The sequence below is a fragment of the Sipha flava genome, unplaced genomic scaffold, assembly GCF_003268045.1.
Source record: "Sipha flava isolate LNK unplaced genomic scaffold, YSA_version1 36_pilon_pilon, whole genome shotgun sequence".
NCBI lineage: Eukaryota > Metazoa > Arthropoda > Insecta > Hemiptera > Aphididae > Sipha > Sipha flava.
In genome coordinates this window covers 353,523-373,153 of record NW_020273076.1, presented here as the reverse complement: position 1 = coordinate 373,153, position 19,631 = coordinate 353,523, and the positions used below count along the sequence as shown (strand labels likewise).

Below are 19,631 nucleotides of genomic sequence, written 5' to 3'. Positions count from 1 at the left end.
AAAATATTTCATGTTACAATTACCAATATATTTAAAAGAAAGGTAAATAAAAATATAATAAGTATAAAAAATATTTTGTTTATTATTTTCGTTATATTTAATATTATTGCATTAACATTTTGTCTTACATAAAAAATTAATTATTGTTTTACTTTTATGATATTTGAAATTAATCTTATGATTTAAAATTATTATAGGTATACTTAATGTGAAGGATGATATTGCATTTCTGACATAATTTTTTCTATATTAGGCTCAATATTTGAAAGTTTTAATCGAAGTTCGGACTCTACATTTTCCAAACGATTGCGAAACTTGTTTTTGACATATACAAGAGCGGAAAAGGCCTTTTCACATAAATAAGTTGTGGGGAACGGAATTAAAACTTTCAGAGCTTTACTTGATAATACTGGAAGGCAAAGATTCTTACAAACCACCCACCCACCCATCCACTTGTTTTTTAAATACCCCTACCTACCAAAATCACTCGCTTTGCTCACATTGTTACTGTAAAAAATATATTGAACAACTAATTTGGATAATTTTCCTCTTTTTTTTATAATAAATTAATATTTTTATCCTATAAAAATATAGTATAATATAGTATTTTTCATGATAATTGATCATCAATTATTTAACAGTTTTGATCAGTGTAAATGATGTAATTAAATGTATAATACACAGGGGCGGACTGGGGTAAGAAATCGGCCCGGGCGATCCTAGGTAGAGACCCAAAAATTCCACGAATATCATACAGCATAAGTTTTTTTATGACAATGTCCAATCAACATCTTTTTATTTGATACACAAAACTAAAAAACTTTAAAGAATTCTTTGTGTCCTTGATGGTTAACTCAAACATGCAATTATCGTAGTCGCTCTAAAAAAAACACCGTAGCTACTATTAGCACTATCTGAATACCTTTTCCTTATTTCTAGCTAAATTAATGTATGAACAATATTATGGGATTATTGTATGTGAACTCGTAGTCTAAAGGTATTGAAAACCATACATAGCGACAGGTATCGGGTTCAACTGCTGAAATTTTATTTTGCACTTTTTTGATTATTTTCATGATGATTAATAACTGATACAACAGTTAGCAACTTAGTAAATACCCTGTGACCTACTTGGGGTGGTGTTGCATAGCAAGTCGAGGGATATTTTCGATCAGCGGAGCGGAGCGATGGCGCCGAGGAGCGTAGCGACAAGTGCCGCTAGCATGGCATCACTGACGTGACAAAGTAAAATACATAATATGTTAAATATTTTATTTAAAGTAAAATATTTTTATGGTTTGTTTTTTTTATTTTGAAATTAATTTGTTCTCTATTTAATTTTTCTCCAATTTATGTACAAATATAATGTTTAATATAGGTTCTAAAATGAAAAACCGCAAATTACCGCAACCAAACTAAACATTATCCTTAATAGGACATATATAGCTCTTGGAAAATACTAATATATAACCTCTACTATTCTCTACTTATTTTTCATATTCTTTAATATTTTAAAACAAGAAATTTTCTATTATTTTCACACATAATAACTTAAATTAGACAAGTGAAAATTAGCTCAAAATTAATAAAATAAATACATATATACCTTTCATTACTATATAAAATAGTTTAAAAAAAAAAATATTTCGTAGAAGTTCTTTCAATGGACAATGTGAATTATATAACACACTATATACTCCAATAATTTATGTTGTTATTAAAAACCATATCATAGACCATTAGGTATTTCTGTACACTACATGGCGTGGCGTACGGGTTTAAAACTCCATATTATCTAATCAATAGTTAACTATCTTTCAATTAAATAATATATTGAGTTTAATTAGTGATTCAAAAAAATCTAATTTTGTCCCCCTAAATCAACTTTCTAGAACACTGTGCCTCGCCCTTCGGCCCAGTCCGCCCCTGATAATACATTCAATTTACTTAATGATAATGAAAAGCTTCATTGAAATGCTAGTAATGCTACAGTTACATGCATACTTAATTCGCTCAAGTCCCATCATTTTTTAAGATCAATTAAAATAAACTATTAGCTAAATAAAACTTTATTTTTTAAATACCTGGTAATTATATATTATAGGTAAATTATAAGTGTATAAACAACATAATATACGTATTACGTACTACACTACTACATATTATACAATACCTATATATTATTATACTATTATACTAATACTACTTATCATTGTACATTGTAATATTATGTAGTCTATTGATGTCTGGCGGTTATAAAATAACAATTTATTCATCGTATAAGCAAGAGTACCTATCTAATTATTAACCACCCACCCCCTAAATATTGAAGGAGCAGCCGTTCCTTAAAAACATGCCACTGCTTGGGGTATTATTATACAGGTATTGTATTTATTTAATTTGTGTGCTATTCGTGAAATACTGTAAAATTGTTTATTGTGTCGATTGTTGTGGTATTCATGAACGCAATTAGGCTGCAACTTGTTTGTGCACAATCTAATATTTTTATTTTATTTTTACCTGAAACGGAACTTTCCGTTGGGACTTCGCTTGATTATAAGTTATAACTATCTTTCTAACTAACTATCTTTCAATATATCAGGCGATTATCACAGCGCAAATTTAGACTAACGTGACAAATTTCATTGAGCGGAACGTATTGTATGAAAAATTAATGGGCAATTGCTTTTATAGAAAAAAAAATGTAACTTTAAAACTTTAAAAACGTGAAAAAATAAATAAAAATAAAAATAACGAATATAAACTATTATACGAATTAACTACACTACTATTAAGACTAATCGTATATTTTTTACCACACCTATGAACAAATATTTTCATAGACAGTCCTAAGTCTGTAAAGTGGGAAGGAAAATGTACTTACATGCCACATTACTATTACATACATTACTTAAAGTAGCTTAAAGTTATCATAGTAGATATTATGTGCCTTATATTTATTTATTTTAAGGTACTTTTGTGCGCAAACAATTTGTTAAATTTAAGATTAACTGTGTCCAAACGAGTGGTACTTTTGTGCGCAAACCAGGACCGCCCCGCAATTAGAGCCCAAATATTGGGAGTGCTGAAATTACTGAAAATAAAATAAAATGGTATTTAACTGTAGTTACTATAGATTATATAGATTTGAAAAAATAAAACAGGAGTGCTACATTTGAACTCAGGGGTGCTAAAAACCCTATTGCGCCCATGGTGGTATTAGTGACTCTTACACTTACTTCAGTCTTTGGCCGTAACGATTAAATAATTATGTAATACTAGTTTAGTTAATTTGGAGATAATAAACAATTATCAAATTCTACAAGCTCCTAGCCTAGATAGGGATATAATTTTTTTTTTTAATTTTAAATAATGCAAGTCTTGCAGCAAGACCAAGACTATAATGGCTCTGTAAGACCAAGATCAAGTCTGCAAGAACAAGACCTAGACTATTATAGTCTTGGTTTGCTTATAACTAGCTATAGGTGAAGTCGAGAACTTTAAATATTTAGGATTATTTGTACAAAAATGATGGGGGTTTTAGCATGGATGTAAAACATAGGACTAAGTGTGGTTGGATGAAATGGAGAGAAGCGTTTGGCAGATTACGCAATAAGAGAATTCCAATGAGGCCGAAAGGTAAATTTTACAGGAGTCTACACTATGAGACCAACTATGCTATATGGTTTATATTGTTGGGCGGTTGACAGGAGAATAGAATCGAGTATTAGTGTTGTGAAAATGAGAATGCTTAGATGAAAGAATAGAATGACAAGAAAAGATAAAATAAGGAACGAATATGTGAGAAGTAGTATTGGTGTAGCGTTTATAGTAGACATCATGAGAGAAAATAGAATGAGATGATTTGGGTATGTGATGAGTCGAGAGGAAATAAATGGAGCAAGAGTTGTTACGAAAATAAGGATTGAAGGAAAAAGAGGAAGAGGAAAACAAAAAAGGAGGTTAGGTACGACTGAGAATGATATGAGGGCCATTGGTATGTGCGTAGGGCATGTAGAAATCAAGATAAGTGGAGATTTAATATAAGAGTAGCTGACCTCAAATAGTTGGGAAAAAGGCGAAGAAGAAAAAAATTGGGATGTTTATGGTTACAATAAACTTTTTTTCTTGAAATTTCGAGTTTTTTGCTGAGTTATTGAATTTTTAAAATGTGTGCTTCGCGGGGGCACCCTCTACAATGTCTTGTCGCATGTTTACACATATGCACTTTCTCGTGCGTTAGATACATGAGTCATAGCACACCACGGATTAAAAAAAAAAAGCTTGCAATACCTCATGCCCTTTCTTGTTGAAAAGCTATATTTTTGTAATGCACGCTACAATGCAAGGTTCCCACGCTCTGTGGGAATCCGTTCAATACGCAGTGCTTTTTACATTGATTTCACTTATTATTTTACTTTAATTATTTGATTTGACTTCTAAAATAATTTTAGTTGGAATAGCCTCTATAAAACAAGTGTTTAGTTTTTCTTTTTCTGGTTCAATTATATTTAATATTCAGTAAAAATGTACTCTGAGCCAGTGGCGTATCCAGGGGGGGTTAGGGGATTATAACCCCCCCCCCCCGAAAATGTTTAGTGTATGTATATTGTTTATTGATTATAATAAAAACACACAAAATTCAAAAAAAATTTAATGTTCCATTTTTTATAACACCCCCCCCCCCCCAAAAAAAATTTCTGGATACGCCACTGGTTGTAATAGTATCTATTTTATAGTGTCTTAATTTTTCATGTAATCACTTCGAAGACCTTTCACATAATAATGTTTCAGTGACTGCTTTTCTTTCTAGAGTTACTAATTTCTTACCTATTAAGTAGGTACTTGTTTAGATAATGGTATTTGATTATTATAATTCAACTTACTTTCGTCAAATATTAATTTGTCATTTTTATTTGCTTTTAAAAAAACCTTACACATTTTTGTCGCACAGTTCCACTGTTCTTTGTTAATGGCTAACTTTTTTTTGAAAACTAAATTTAAAACCTTTAATTGCTTTAATATATTCTTTCTTTTCGCTAAATACCTGCGTCCGCACTTCACATTGATCAATTCTAAAAACGTTTGTAAAAATAATATCGTACAACGATAACGAGTGTCGAAAATCAACTGAATGTTACTCAATCACGTATATTATTTACCATAGTCTGGCTTAGATCTAATGTGCATTATATCTTATCATTGCACAAAAGAGTATAGGATCTTAATGGTTCATCGTATAGATATAATCGTATCAAATATTAAATATAACAAAAGTCATCAATTACGACTTTGAAATTACAAACTTATTTTGTTACATGATGTTTGAAAATATTTGAAACCACTCATATATTTATTACCTGACTATTGGAAGACAGGCAATTAGTACTAGACCCTTTTCGTTTACGATAAAATTTAGGGTACGTTGGGAGGCAGTTTTTACAAAAATTATTGACTTTTTTTACGTTTTAGATAATAAATAAAATTTAAAAAAAAAACACGTAAAACGAGAATTTGTATATAAAGTACGTGCACTTTACCCCTTAGCACACAACGTAAATTTTACCCGCGTAAAATCAATAAATGTCCACATTGCGTTATTGACGTAGTTATCATTATTATTATTCTTTAGTATTTCTTTTTTTTTCTTAAATTATACCATGAGGTGATATGACAGTGGGAGCCTCCTCGGACCGTTACACTGGAAAACGTGTTCTTAGTGTAACACTAGATGTACGATCACAGTATGTCGATTAGCAGGTGGTGCCGTTCGAAAGCAGTCAAGACCGACGTGCCACAGTAAGTAGTATGTGTTGGCAACTTTGCAAAGATTTTATCAAACTTTTGAACCATTGGGAACGAGTCGAATATAATATTTATTCGGGAAATAGTTAAATCGACGTCTCCTTATCGATTGTATTTGTGTACTTTATGCATAATTGTACGTGGTTTAGCGGTACGCCAAAGTTAATTGGATATATTCGCTTTTACTCCGTTGCGTTCGGAAAAAGAAAACAAATTAGTCAGTGATTGATGTTTTAATTTTTAGCGCATCATATTATATTACAGTTTTTCAACATCAACATACTATATTACACTTATAATAAGTAAACATACATTTGATACCTGTAGACGTACCAGGGAATTAAAAATGTTTCAAAATGTGTAAAGAACATGATTAGTTCATAATACATTAAAATACATGTTTTAATTTCCTCCTTCATCTCTTAAATACGATGACGTAATACATATTTTGGAAAATAGTAATACTAATTTTGAAAAATAAATCTAGGTTACCACAGATTATTATTAATCAATTACGATGATATATAAATTTTTTTTTATATATATTATGAACTATAATATAAGTATGTCTACAGATATCAAATATATGAAGGATGTGTAATTTAGTGAGCTGATCTATGAATGGAGATAATATTGATAATTGGTGCGTTTTAAGTACCGGATGAACATCATCAAAAAAAAAAAAAAAAGTGACGCAGACTTTACTAATTATAATGAAATTTCTGATTGTGCTAAACTCTTAAGCTAGACTTTTAAGGTGATTCCGGTTCTGTTATGCTACCAAAAGCGTTAGTTATTCTGAACAAAATACAGGTAGCTTTGAAATCATAACTGTCAACGAAAGAGCTGGTGGTTATATAGAAGCATCTTCTTCAGCAGTTTGTGTGACTTTTGTAGGAATTATCATATCCTTTCGCCTTGGAATTTTCCTTATATTATCACCATCAGGTTTCCTTAATTGTTTAGCCATAGACTTCAACAATTCTGTATTGATTACATATTTTGGAAATTGACTAGGCAGTTCACATTTTGCTTGCAGAGGCTTAAATGGTGGTGGAGGAGGTGGAGGTATTTTTAGAAATGTCGGTTCTGGTTCTCTCGGTGGCGCTGAATGAATAGGATAAGCTTGTTGACTTTTCGCTGCGTGTTGAATGTTTTCTATTGAATCGTTCATCACTCCACCTCTTAAATATGTTCCTGACATAATCATAACATTTTGCCGCATTTGTTCGGCATTGATCTGATTTATGAAATTTCGGTTTGTCACTTTTGCTTCTAAAACATATTTATAAAATAATTATAACAAATATCCATTAAAAATGTTTAAGGAGATCGACCACTTACTTTCCAGCTCGGATAGTCGAGTTTTTAACTTCTCATATTTAGGATGAATAACGTTGTCGATGTTCTCATAATTTACAACTTTAGCAGTTGTATCTTAATAATAAATGTATACGTGTTAAATATATTTATGTTTCAGAAAGTAATTATAGAAATATAAACATTATATTACTTTTTAAAGTATATGAATGTTTTTTACGATTGTCCAAATCCTTCTTCATTTGATCCTTAAACCTATTGCAATCTTTTTTGTTTGCATAATGTTTATTATCTAAGAACAAATTATGTATGTTTAACCTTTGATGAAAAAAATTCCAAATACAATAATTAATTTAAAAAAAAATACTCTTGATTTCTTTAGCCATCGTTGTAATCGTCTGAATTAAAAATTTTTTTTCTGAACCTAACGAGTCAACAGTATTTACAAGATTTTTCATTTGGTTATTAATTTTCTTGTATTTGGCTTCTAATTCAACTAAAAGTAAAATTTAACATCAATTAAGTATTTGAACGTAACGGAACTCATAATTAAAATTGTCTAAAATAAATGATAATTTTTGTGCTGTCGAAACATCTGCCGTGCAAAATAATAATATTTTTACTGTTACATTTAAATTTTGAGCCAACACCGTATGCGTATAAAAAAATGAATGTCTACGTAATTATTTATCGACACACCGTGATGTATAAATAATCACATACCGTTAATCATTTTCAAGTTATTTTCCATTCTGCTGTTATTATCTCTCAGCATCCATAACTCTTTTTCTATAAAAATATTATCTTTTTTCTTCGAGTCATCACCTAAAATTCAATGAGAGTAAATGTTTAATTATGTTCATATATGTTACGGTTCAAATAAATTACGACACTTGCAGTTGGTCGAATTTTTTTTCATTTTTTGTATTTCAACATTTAATTCTTTGACAACCTGGTCATGTTTCGCCTGTTTTTTTTGTGTCGCCATTATGTGTGCATCTATATTTGTAAACAAAATATATTTTAAAAAGTATCACAATTATTAAATTTATTTTCATTTAATAGTTTTGTTTGCCTTGAATCAATTCAATTTTCCGCTCCATTATATTACATTTTTCTCTCATAAATGATAATTCATTGACCAAGATGTAATTGTCATGCTTGAACTCGGTTATAACTAAGACCCAGCGATAGTTATTATCATTAACCGTTCATTATACCGAATTTTTACAATATGATAACATAATAATTGCCTACCTTTCTTCGCCTTTTCTAACTCACGATTTGCCGTTGCGATTACGTCATCGGTCTGGTTTCCTTTGTTTTTGGTTTCTAAACGTGTAAACATTGTTTCATATTGTATCATTTGTTGTTTTTTCTTTTTTGTTCCATTATATTATAATAGTTTATCATATTTTTACAAACCTGGGTGAATTTTTACCATCTCGTTGGACAACAGTTTATCTTTGTTCATCAAAGAGCCCACTTTTTGGGTTTCTTCTTGGGTTTCTAATTATGTAAACATTGTTTCATATTGTATCATTTGTTGTTTTTCCTTTTTTGTTTCATTATATTATAATAGTTTATCATGTTTTTACAAACCTGAATGAATTTTTACTATCTCGTTGGACAGCAGTTCATCTTTGTCCGTCAAAGAGCACACTTCTTGGGACTTTTGCGTTTCCCTTGTGGAAGCGTTTGCCATATCCCCCTGACTTTTGACGTCATCAATGTGTCCATTCCATCTTATCCAATTGAACCATCCTCCGATTATTGTAGATATCTGCTTTTGAACTGTCGATATTTCTGACATGCTGCTTTGTTTTCTTACATTTGCCATTTATGCTATTACTTCTAGTAATATTTGTTCAAAACTCACTCAAATACTACGAACAAGCCTACGCTTACTAATTATATAATATTTAGTAAATATGATAAATCTGCAATACATAGGTGCAAACAAAATTATTTCACTAATAAAATATTAGACGAACTTCTATACGGAAAGATCAACAATCTTTGTTTAATATCTATGTCAATATTTGTAACAAGTCGTGTTTTTATTAGAGCCACGATATACATTTTTATTTAACACACTATAACTTCTACCGTATTCCCGATGTATTTGTGTTCTTATTTGGATTTTCGGACATATCAATGTAAAAATAAAAACATTAGTTGTTCCATTTAGTCTTTTTGTGAAACAGTCGAGTGTTAATTTTTCGAACGAACGTAATTTTGACGCGCGCCGTATGGAATTGAAAATCATCGTTCCGAACTTGATGTTACCGGTATCGACAAATATTTCTTTTTCGTCTCGGAATGGACATATTTTCTCGTGCGACTTCCACACCTGACACGGTCCCGCGGTAGTTGAGGTGCATGACGTGCACCACTATCACGGACCCACTCTCTACCCTCTGCCGCAACCCGGACGATGACAACTCCAAGCTGTATCACGTTGAACATCAATCCCTCGCTTGGTTAGATTAGTTAAGCTTAGTTAAGCGACGTCGATAGTGTCGATGGACACCTACGACAGCCTCACGGGACACGTGTAACACGTTATTTCGTTATTGCTAACTATTTTTTGGTTTTTCTTGTTGTCCATTCGTTCGCGATATCCTGAACAGAGAACGCAATGCTCCAGCGGAAAGTTTTAACGGCGCCGGTCGAACCTAAAGCTGCCGCGACCACTATCGACGAAAACGTCGGTTAACGTTAACGAACGCGTCGCGGTGCGATCGAATGTTTTGCCCGTGCAGATGATGATGATTTTCGGGTAAGTTCGATTGATTAGGCTTAATACAAAGGTGAAGATCGAACTTAAACGCCCAGAGCCGTGTACGCATGATGGTGGTGTGCTCGGCGCGCTTAAGTCAAAAACACCCTTTCCCATTACGGATGATTTTTAGCAAAGATCTATTTTAATTATATACTCGTGTTAATTTTTAATCTAAATTGATTTTACGTTTACGAGAGTAATTCCAGAGAGTATATTCCAGTTTTCATTGGTACTACCTGTGCGCAATACATTTATAACCGAGTAGTGAGTATTATTATATGTTTGTTTTATGGATGATTTACAAATGTGTGTTGCAAATATGCACGTTTGAAAGTTGATCCCTACATTCTGCACTTTTAAGTCATACGTTTAAGTCGTTTAAGGTGGAACCAAAATAATTCTTGAAACGAGCGCTAAATGAGCTTAAGTCGGCCCCGGTCGCAATGTATTCTGCGTGTATTATATTATTATTCTGAGTAACATAACTCGTGCCCGCGGAACACGCGCTTGACCGTAGCCGAAACGGAGTATACTAGTTGCCTCCGAAAATATACGAATTGCCTCCCGTCCTTATCATAAACAAAAATGTTAATTTACCCTGGTTGCCTCCGATGACCAGGTAGTTCATGTTTATGTACGAGTTGCCTCCCAAGATTTTTCACACTAGTTGCCTCCCGTATAGAATTACAATTAAATTATTTCAAATAGGTATTTAAATATTTAAATTAAAAAGTATTAAAATTTTTATTTAAATACAAATATTCAATACATATAATTCAAAAAATATTTAAAATACATTTTTTTAAGCTTTGTTGTTGTCAGATTCTTAATTCTTAAAACATAACGATAAAATAACATTAATTTCTAGTAACTAGTGACTTACTTAAATTAAAAAATAAAACTAAAAAAAAAATAAATACATTTTAATCATTTGTAAACTTCACTAAACGGTTCCACATAAATAATGTTTATTCATTTTCGTAAATAATATCTATCTCACCCAAAACATTCAAAGCTTCATTTCTCGTTTGAGGTAAGTTCGGCAAAATTGAGCTACGTACAACCTCGATGTATATTTTTTTTCGTATACCACACATTGGTAGTTGTAATCAGTGGCGTATCCAGGGGGGTTAGGGGGTTATAACCCCCCCGAAAATGTTTAGTGTATGTATATTGTTTATTGATTATAATAAAAACAAACAAAATTCAAAAAAAATTTAATGTTCCATTTTTTATAACCCCCACCAAAAAAAAATTCTGGATACGCCACTGCTATGAGCATTCGAGTAGTTTTTAAATAAAATATCTTTGGCTAGTTGCAAACCATCTATGATTTCTAAATGCTGAGTTTTTAAATAATTTTTAATCCACAAAGAACGTTTTTTCCTACGTTTTTTTCTTACACTCGCAATAATTAAGTAGGCCGCCCTAACACCAAGAAATATATGCGAGTTCGACATGCTTATTGATAACAAACTGGAAGACGACTGCTTTGTGACGTTGTTAGTGTGAACAATAAGAAGCATGCATCTATTGCATTCAATAAAGACATGCGTAAGATGAAAGCAAAAATGAATGTTGAAACGTAAGTTGAATTGAAAATTGAAGTGGAAAGTGCATGAGTGTAAACATACCTTTACATTAATTCTAAACACGCCTTTGGATAGGAACGGCACTGCTGTCATTAATTGATGATGCATTTTTTTTACACCAATGTAATTTTATATAATGGATTTTAGAATTTAATCTTAATGTTTGTATTTACTTTTACTACTTGTATTTATTATCAGTGGAATACAGTATTGTAACTTTTTTAATTTTTTATAGTAAATCACTATATTGTTGCGTGCCGTCGTTCAATCGTAACGATGGTTAAGTTTTTTAGGATAATACTCCAAATAAAAATACTCAAATATAATTAAACTGTTTATTTAAGAATTTTTTGTAAGTACAAAACATTAATTTAAGAAATGATCTGGCGTGAAGGTGCTTGCGCTTATACCAGTAAACCACATCTGAATATTGGTCTGTTCCCAACCCCCTTATATACTTAGGTCTCATGGGAATTGACCGCGCATTTCTATGTAATACATTATTTCCAATTACTGTTACTACCTGAAGATGTTAAATTGTAATTAAAATGGTTGACCTCGGTAATATTACTATTCGAACATCTCTCATATTTTGTTATGCGCTTTTATTAATTGCTTTTTTTTATAATTCTTTGAAATGTAGTCTTGACAGCTCATATTCGTGTTACCCTTGGTTCTTAATCATTCCTTTCTCTTTATATGAATACGAATATTATATTAATAATAATTATTTCCCGATTTCTATTATTTTTAATCTACGTGGTCCCATCCATGTATTATGAGTCGTAAGAACCTACATGTATGTATGTCCGCAACAATATGGGGCTGAACTGTTTTCACATTGCTTAACTCCCAAATACAGTATTGTAACTTTACTATATTAATCTAACACTAAATAAATTTAATTCAATGTCAATAGAAATTATATTATATTAACTTATTATTTTTGTTTACAAAAACTTATTCCATGTATAAAGATGGAGTAAATACTATATCTCTTTTTATTTTGTCAAGAACTTCTTGCATCTTTTCACTTATCTTATTAGTGCCAATCGTTTTGGCAGCATTTTTAATGACAGTCAAAATTTCATTTAACTGAACTATGCATCGGACTATAATTCCTTCTTGAATGTCGGTTACTTCCATTATTTCAGAAAACGGCTAAATATAAATCAAACAAGTTATTAGTGATACATATTGATGAATAAATAAAATACATAATGATAGATTTTAATTTCTATTGTTTAGCATTTGTAAGAATGTACAATAATATAACTCGGAAGGTTTTATTATATTAAAAAAAAAAATGATGAATAAATGATAAATAAAATAAACGAATAAATAATTAACATTATCCAAATTCATAAAAATGTATAAACAGAAAATAATGAGCACATTATGTGCTCTTTCATTGCATTAAATTGAGCACAGTTACTAGTATTAGTAAAAATATTATAAATACCTTCTCTTGAGCCCATAGATAAAGTACTTTAACTAAGTTGAAGTTGAGATCGATACGTTCATAATTGCTTAAATAGTTGGATTCAACATGTTGAATGTAATCATGTTTTTGTTTAATTATGTGAATACCCTAAAATTAAATTGTTTTAAAATATGGTTCAAAATGTTACACATTAATATTAAAAAATATTTTTTAATCCATTCATATACTTTCAACAAATTTTCTTCCTTAATACATTCCCAATTAAAATCAGACTTTGATTCACATACTAAACATGAAAGAACGGCAGCAATTTCTTCTGGTTTTAATTCTTCAAACATATTACACAATAATAATTCAGTGATTAATAGCTCATGTGATCCCATAGTAGCAGCTACATTTCCTTTTTGGGTAGCTGTAATATAAATAATTAAAGCATTTAGCCTTTTATTGATATCATTTTAACTAACTTATTTCATTTCTTGGGTTTATATATTTTAATTCTTTGAGAACTTCTACTTTATTGATGTATTCATTATACAATTGTAACGCTTTATTTGAAATTTGATGTTCTAATTCTGTAATTCTTTCTTTTCTTGTTTGATGTTCATATAATGTTGAAAACTACAAAACGCACAAAACAAAAATTATGAGATGGTTTCTAAGTTCTTTAGTAAGTTTAATAGTCAAGTATATAATGGTGTTGTTAAATACATTGGATGAAAGCTATGAAACAAATTGATTAATGGTAACTTAAACTAATATTAATATTTTAACCTTTAATTCAGCTTTAAATTATCAATAAATAATTAACTAACATTATTAGATAAATAAAATATAAGTTTAGTAGAAAAATATGCTTACAACTTCTTCAAAAGCAATTATGTCCGATAAATCTATATTATATACTTGATTTTCCAATGAATGCATGTGTAACATAATTCTGTGTAATTCAAAATGATCAATTCGTAACTCTAACAAACTCAATACTGGTTCATTCACTTCTGATCGATTTAATAATAATGTTTTTTCTGATAGCATTGTTATAGCTCGTTGGCAGTGAGCTGAAATAGGTGCATCCCTAAATAATTTATTTAAATTAACTTTTAATTTCTCAACAATAAATAATCACTCTGTAAATTTAATATAAATATAAACAAATAATAAATTTAACTTACTTAAAGCGTTCATTTTGTCTCATTTCCCAATTTTTAATAATTGAATCAATATCAAAATTACCAGAAAATCTAGTGATTGCCATAATTGAATTTGATGGTATTGTTAAAATAGTATGTGCATTATTGGAAATAACATCTAATGATTTATCCATTAATCTTCTTTTTTGAGATAAATAAATAAATTTATACCAAGAATCTTTTTTTTTGTCTGATAATTCACTTTTTACATGTTCATTGTCTAATACCAGTACTCTGAAAAAAAAAAATGTAGTTCTATAAAATCAATAATATTGAATTCTACAATCCTATACCTAAATTCTTTTGGAACTTTCTTTGCATTACTAGATAATATAATTGCTAATCTATTAACATAATGTTGATGAGTAATAATGACAAATCGACCGGTTTCACTGAAACTTTTATCACTTGCATTATAAAGTTTATCCTAAAAATAACATAATTATAACATTTTTTTAAAAATCTTTAAATAATTATACAAAAACGTGTATACAGAAGTTAGTATAATTTATGTATTAGTATTAGTATTATTCAAAGCAATAATTAGTAGTAATGATAATTTATATTTTACAACAACAATTATAATGGTTTTATTATCGATATTATCTATGCACAATTTTTTTTTTTTTTTACATAAGTAAAATATATTTTAATATTGATTCAAAAATAAAGAATTGAGCTTAACAATTTTAATGTTCATTTAAGTGAATGTTGTAATATGAAAGTAATGCTGTAAGGTTTTAAGTTATTAAATAAATGTTAAATAATTTTTTTTTTTTTGGCATTATAGACCATTTGCTGCTAATACTAAATTCTTCCACACTTCTCTATTATACACATGATTTAAGTTCCCATGCCAGTCTGTTCTCAACTCATGCAGTAAGTATCATATTAAGCAATTTAATTTACCCAATCTTCATTTCTGCAGTCTAGATATTCTTTAGCAGCAAGGTAAAATTCTTTAACTATTAATTCTTGCTGTCCAGTTGGTTGCCAATTATCTTTTTCATCTAATAATTTTAAAGAATTTAATTCTTCAACGTATTCATCTTTCTTTTTAGCTCTAGCAGCTTCAATAAAACTACTCCCTAAAATTTCTTCTAGGGTTTCAGAATTATTTTTTTTAAACATATTCAATATAATAGAATAACTGACTTTGAACTGGGATTCCAATTTAGCTGATTTTCCTGAAATATATTTTAAAGTTAAAAGATAAAATAAAAAAATAATTATTTAGATTTTTAATTAACCAAGCATCATATTTGTTAATTCTCTATCATTGGGTAATTGGTTATTGGCCATGATTATAACTGTTCCACTTGGGTCATGACCACGACGACCTGCACGTCCTGCCATTTGAGTGTACTCAGCTGGTGCTAAATTTCGTTTTTCTACTCCATCAAATTTGTTAATAGCATCAAATACCACTGTTCGGGCTGGCATATTAATACCTATAGCAAATGTTTCTGTAGCAAATAGACACTGTAAAGCAATTTAATACATAATTAAAATAAAAGTTTCATAATTTTTAAGTTTATACTTACTTTAACTAAACTCTTTTGAAATTGCATTTCTACAATTTCTTTTAATATTGGTAAAATACCACTGTGGTGAACGGCAATACCTTGACACAATAATTCTTTCATCAAAACCACCTTAATTAAATTTTATAATATTAATTAGTACATTTATCTAAAGAGAAAAATTCAAACCAAAAAGTAATATACTTGAGGTAATGCTCTATCTTCAGGTTTTAACTTTTTTATAGCATGGTTAAAAAAATATTCATTAGCTTGTGATTCTTTGTTATTTAGTAAAAAATTAACTGAATTCTTCAAAGTTTCAGCCATTAAATCACATTTCTTTCTAGATAAAATAAAGACAACTGCTGGAAATAAACTATTTTTATCAAGAAATCTTAGAAAACCGATCCATTTTGATTTCTGGTCTTTTTTGAAATCTTGAGTTTTCTTTATTTCTTGATTTTTTTTAAATGAATCTGATGCTTTTCGATATCTTAAAAAGTATTTTAATATCTTAGAAGTTCTTAAAAATTAATAATAATATATATACCCTTGCATAAGAAATCCACTATCTGCTTTTCTAATTAGATGCATATTATCTTTCACTTCTAAAGATGTGTTTGAACCAACATAAATATAATGTTCAAGAGGAACTGGTCTATAAAGTGTAAAAACTACATAAATTTTAGAATTACGAGTACGACCAATCCAGTTTGCAAAATCAATAACATTTGTGACAGTAGCACTCAACATAACTAATTTAATACGTTTAGGAAGCATAATTAAAATTTGTTCCCAAATGTGACCTCTCTATAAATAAAATATATATTATTCATTAAAATATTAATAAAGAATTAGTATAAGTGAGTCATTTATTATTTAATAATAAATATATTAACCAATTAATTAAACCAGAATACTTACATCTCTATCATTTACATAATGAACTTCATCAAGAATAACAAATTCAGTTTCTTTAATTTTATCTGAATTACTGTACAGCATTGAACATAGTATTTCAGTAGTAACAATAAGACATTGAGCTTCTGGTTTTACTTGAAAGTCTCCGGTAATAAGGCCTACATCTCCAAATTTTTTTTTAAAATCTCGAAATTTTTGATTTGACAAAGCTTTAATTGGAGATGTATATATGCATCTATATTAATAGTAAAAAAAAAAAGCTAATTTTGTATATATTTGTTGTAGTTCTAAATTATATATAATACTATAGCAGCAGTTCCCAAACTTTTTTGATTCACGCATCCTCATAACAAAAAATATTTAATTGCGCCTTCAATGAATAAATAAAAACAAATTTATTTAACTATTTTAATAAAAGCAAATTACTGCTAATCTAAAAATAAATATCTAATAGTGTAATATACAATATAAATTTTGCTTTTCACCTTCCCCAATAAGTGCTTGTACCACCTTAGGGAAGAGCATCTCACAGTTGGGAAACCACTGTACTATAGAAAAATTATATTTTATAAAATACATCATGTAATAAACATGCCATTAAGATACTGATTCCTAGTATAGTTCTTAAATCTAGTAGTATTCTTCAGTTATATAATTTATACAAGCAATAATAAAATAAAACAATGAAATTTCAATAATTCCAAAGTCAATGTCAAATTTTTGGTAACTGGATGGAATTGATTGCAAAATTTGAGTATAAGATAAATATTTTTTTATAACTCGAATTATTTTTATTTATAACTGATTCAAGTTATTAAGGTTTTATTGAATATTCAAAAATAATTCTGACTAAAGAATTGTGTAATATATATATATATATATATATATATATATAGTAACCAAGTCACCGATAATTGTAATTTCAAAAAATACATAAAAAATTGCCATACATTAAGATACAAATAAACGGATATTACTATTTATGAGCATTTGTAAGAATAAATATAAATATAGTAATTTAAATTGTTAATGAAAAAAATTAGCAAAATCAAACTTTCTGTAATTTCAATAACTGTAAAACTGTACTAGAAAAACTGTTTTCTTTTCCTTAAACCATAGCTTAGCCTTGAATATAATTTTCAAAAAATACAAAACAAAATTACTAATTTTATTAATAGTAAAAAAAAATGATGGTAAGACATTTTACATTTCAAGGTTTTCCAGTTAGAAAAATTACTGAGTTTAAAAATTACTTCTACAAAGTATCATATGCTTCTGAAATAAAAAAATTGGTACTGCATACAAATATTGCTACAGAATTACCACCCAAATATATGGTTATAGCTTAAGTATAAAAAAAATAGATACATCATTGTAAAACAAATGTATTCTTCATTTTTCTCAGAATCTAAAATGTAAAGATATGTTATGTATAAAAGAGAAAAAATTAATAAATATATTAACAATGAAAATATAAATGATTTACCTTAATTGGTGTTTTTTAGCAAGTGCTATAGCATATTCAGCAATTACAGTTTTACCCGCTGAAGTATGAGCTGCTACAAATACACTACACTTTTCTTCTAATTTAAGTACTGCCTACATAAGGAAGTTATGTTATTTACAATTTTCTAAGTATAAACAACAAATATTTACTTGTTTCTGAAATGTATCTAATTCAAATTCCCATTTATAAGCTGGATCAGGTAATAACTCATCAAAGTTATCAATAGGTTTGGAAATATCTAATTCTTCGACCCATTTAGATTTTACAAGAGCTCTTTCTATATTACCCGATATTTTAAGTACAAAGTTTTCTTCTTTCTAGCAAAACAAAAAAAGGCATACAATTTAAGATAAATTATAATTAATTACTAATTATTAATTGTTACTTTAATATGCTTAATTTCTTCTATTGAAACTGGTTCTGGATTAGTTTTAGGTAGTTCAACGATTTCTGGCACTTCATCATCCCAAAAGCCTCCTATATCTTCAGCCCATTCATCTTCTAATGGTGTATTAGTAGGAAATATGTTTGAAGTTGAATAGTCATTATTTGGATTTATTTGTAATTTGTTAGACAATCCGGGGGCTGTTGGTAAATTATCTAAAACAAATTAAAATAAATAATTATAATGATAATATAATAATATTATTGTATATATTATTTATCAAATATAATAAATATTATCATTAAGATACATACTAGGATCAAATTCAAATGTATTGTCTTTAAATCGGGTGATTATACTATGATTATTTATTGATTTTGAACAAGGTGATGGATCATCAGGTTGAGTAATTGTTTCATTTATAACTTCTTCATAACATATAATTTTACCCGTTCTAGGATTTCTTTTAGGCTATAAATTAAATACTATTTAATAATAAGTAAATAAGATAGAACATAACTTACAATCAACTCAGTTGGCAGTATGTTTATATTAGTATCAGAGAGTAATGACATCAAATTAATATCTCTAGTCGGCAATACAGATTCACCTTTATATACTGGCATATTTTCTATACAATTTATATAGCTTAACAAGTCTGCAGGAATGCTTGGCATGATTGAGGTAATACCACCAGGGACCTTGATAAAATAATTTATTTTAGATTCTTAAGTTATTCTTAAAATTAATTGATTAATAATAAAATATTAACCTTTGTTAATAACATTATTCTATTTTACTAAATCATTAATTTCAGTTTTACTTTAGCAACATGTCAAGTAATTATTATAATCAATGCTATTTAAATTTAAGTAATTAAATCACAAAAATGTAAATAATAATTCCCTAAAAATAGCTCGGTATGAATTTCAGTTATACAAATTACCTCATATTTCATATTGAAATCTTCCATTTTTTTTACACACTCAAACAAACGTAATAAACAATTGTTCGTTATGTGATATTGATCGTTGTAAATTGTTACATACAAAAATAGTGATACCCACTAAAAGTAAATATAAAGGTAAGTATAGTAATTATTACAATTTCAATACTTTAAATTGGAAGTACATTATATACATTTATAATATTTGGA

At 28.7% G+C, this 19,631-nt stretch overlaps 2 protein-coding genes across 2 annotated transcripts; both read right to left on the bottom strand.

Annotated features, from left to right (window-relative positions):
* Positions 1 to 6,382: 6,382 nt before the first annotated feature.
* LOC112688050 lies at positions 6,383 to 7,395 on the bottom strand. The gene is made up of 3 exons (XM_025561070.1): positions 7,319 to 7,395; positions 7,150 to 7,242; positions 6,383 to 7,080 (listed from the first exon to the last, which is right to left on the bottom strand). Exons 1-3 carry the CDS (start codon positions 7,365 to 7,367, stop codon positions 6,659 to 6,661), a joined length of 564 nt encoding a protein of 187 aa, XP_025416855.1. The 5' UTR covers positions 7,368 to 7,395; the 3' UTR covers positions 6,383 to 6,658.
* A 5,019-nt stretch (positions 7,396 to 12,414) lies between these two features.
* On the bottom strand, positions 12,415 to 19,618 carry LOC112687886 (helicase SKI2W). The gene is made up of 19 exons (XM_025560859.1): positions 19,422 to 19,618; positions 19,000 to 19,176; positions 18,790 to 18,946; positions 18,476 to 18,690; positions 18,240 to 18,407; positions 18,070 to 18,182; positions 16,587 to 16,818; positions 16,213 to 16,472; positions 15,867 to 16,155; positions 15,684 to 15,794; positions 15,390 to 15,621; positions 15,049 to 15,326; positions 14,433 to 14,566; positions 14,122 to 14,373; positions 13,808 to 14,024; positions 13,414 to 13,567; positions 13,174 to 13,358; positions 12,965 to 13,093; positions 12,415 to 12,663 (listed from the first exon to the last, which is right to left on the bottom strand). The coding sequence occupies exons 1-19, from the start codon at positions 19,446 to 19,448 to the stop codon at positions 12,463 to 12,465; spliced, it is 3,531 nt and encodes a 1,176-aa protein (XP_025416644.1). The 5' UTR covers positions 19,449 to 19,618; the 3' UTR covers positions 12,415 to 12,462.
* Positions 19,619 to 19,631: the final 13 nt, after the last annotated feature.

Excerpts from the sequence above, each read along its gene's own strand:
- LOC112687886 (XM_025560859.1), bottom strand. The coding sequence starts at position 19,448 with ATGGAAGATTTCAATATGAAATATGAG. Across the intron at positions 14,567-15,048 it reads ACTGCAGAAATGAAGATTGG|GATAAACTTTATAATGCAAG; the intron begins GTAAATTAAATT and ends TGTTATTTTTAG. Across the intron at positions 14,374-14,432 it reads AAAGTTCCAAAAGAATTTAG|AGTACTGGTATTAGACAATG; the intron begins GTATAGGATTGT and ends TTTTTTTTTCAG.
- LOC112688050 (XM_025561070.1), bottom strand. The coding sequence starts at position 7,367 with ATGAAGAAGGATTTGGACAATCGTAAAAAACATTCATATACTTTAAAA. Across the intron at positions 7,243-7,318 it reads ACATTCATATACTTTAAAAA|ATACAACTGCTAAAGTTGTA; the intron begins GTAATATAATGT and ends TTTATTATTAAG. Across the intron at positions 7,081-7,149 it reads TCGACTATCCGAGCTGGAAA|AAGCAAAAGTGACAAACCGA; the intron begins GTAAGTGGTCGA and ends AATATGTTTTAG.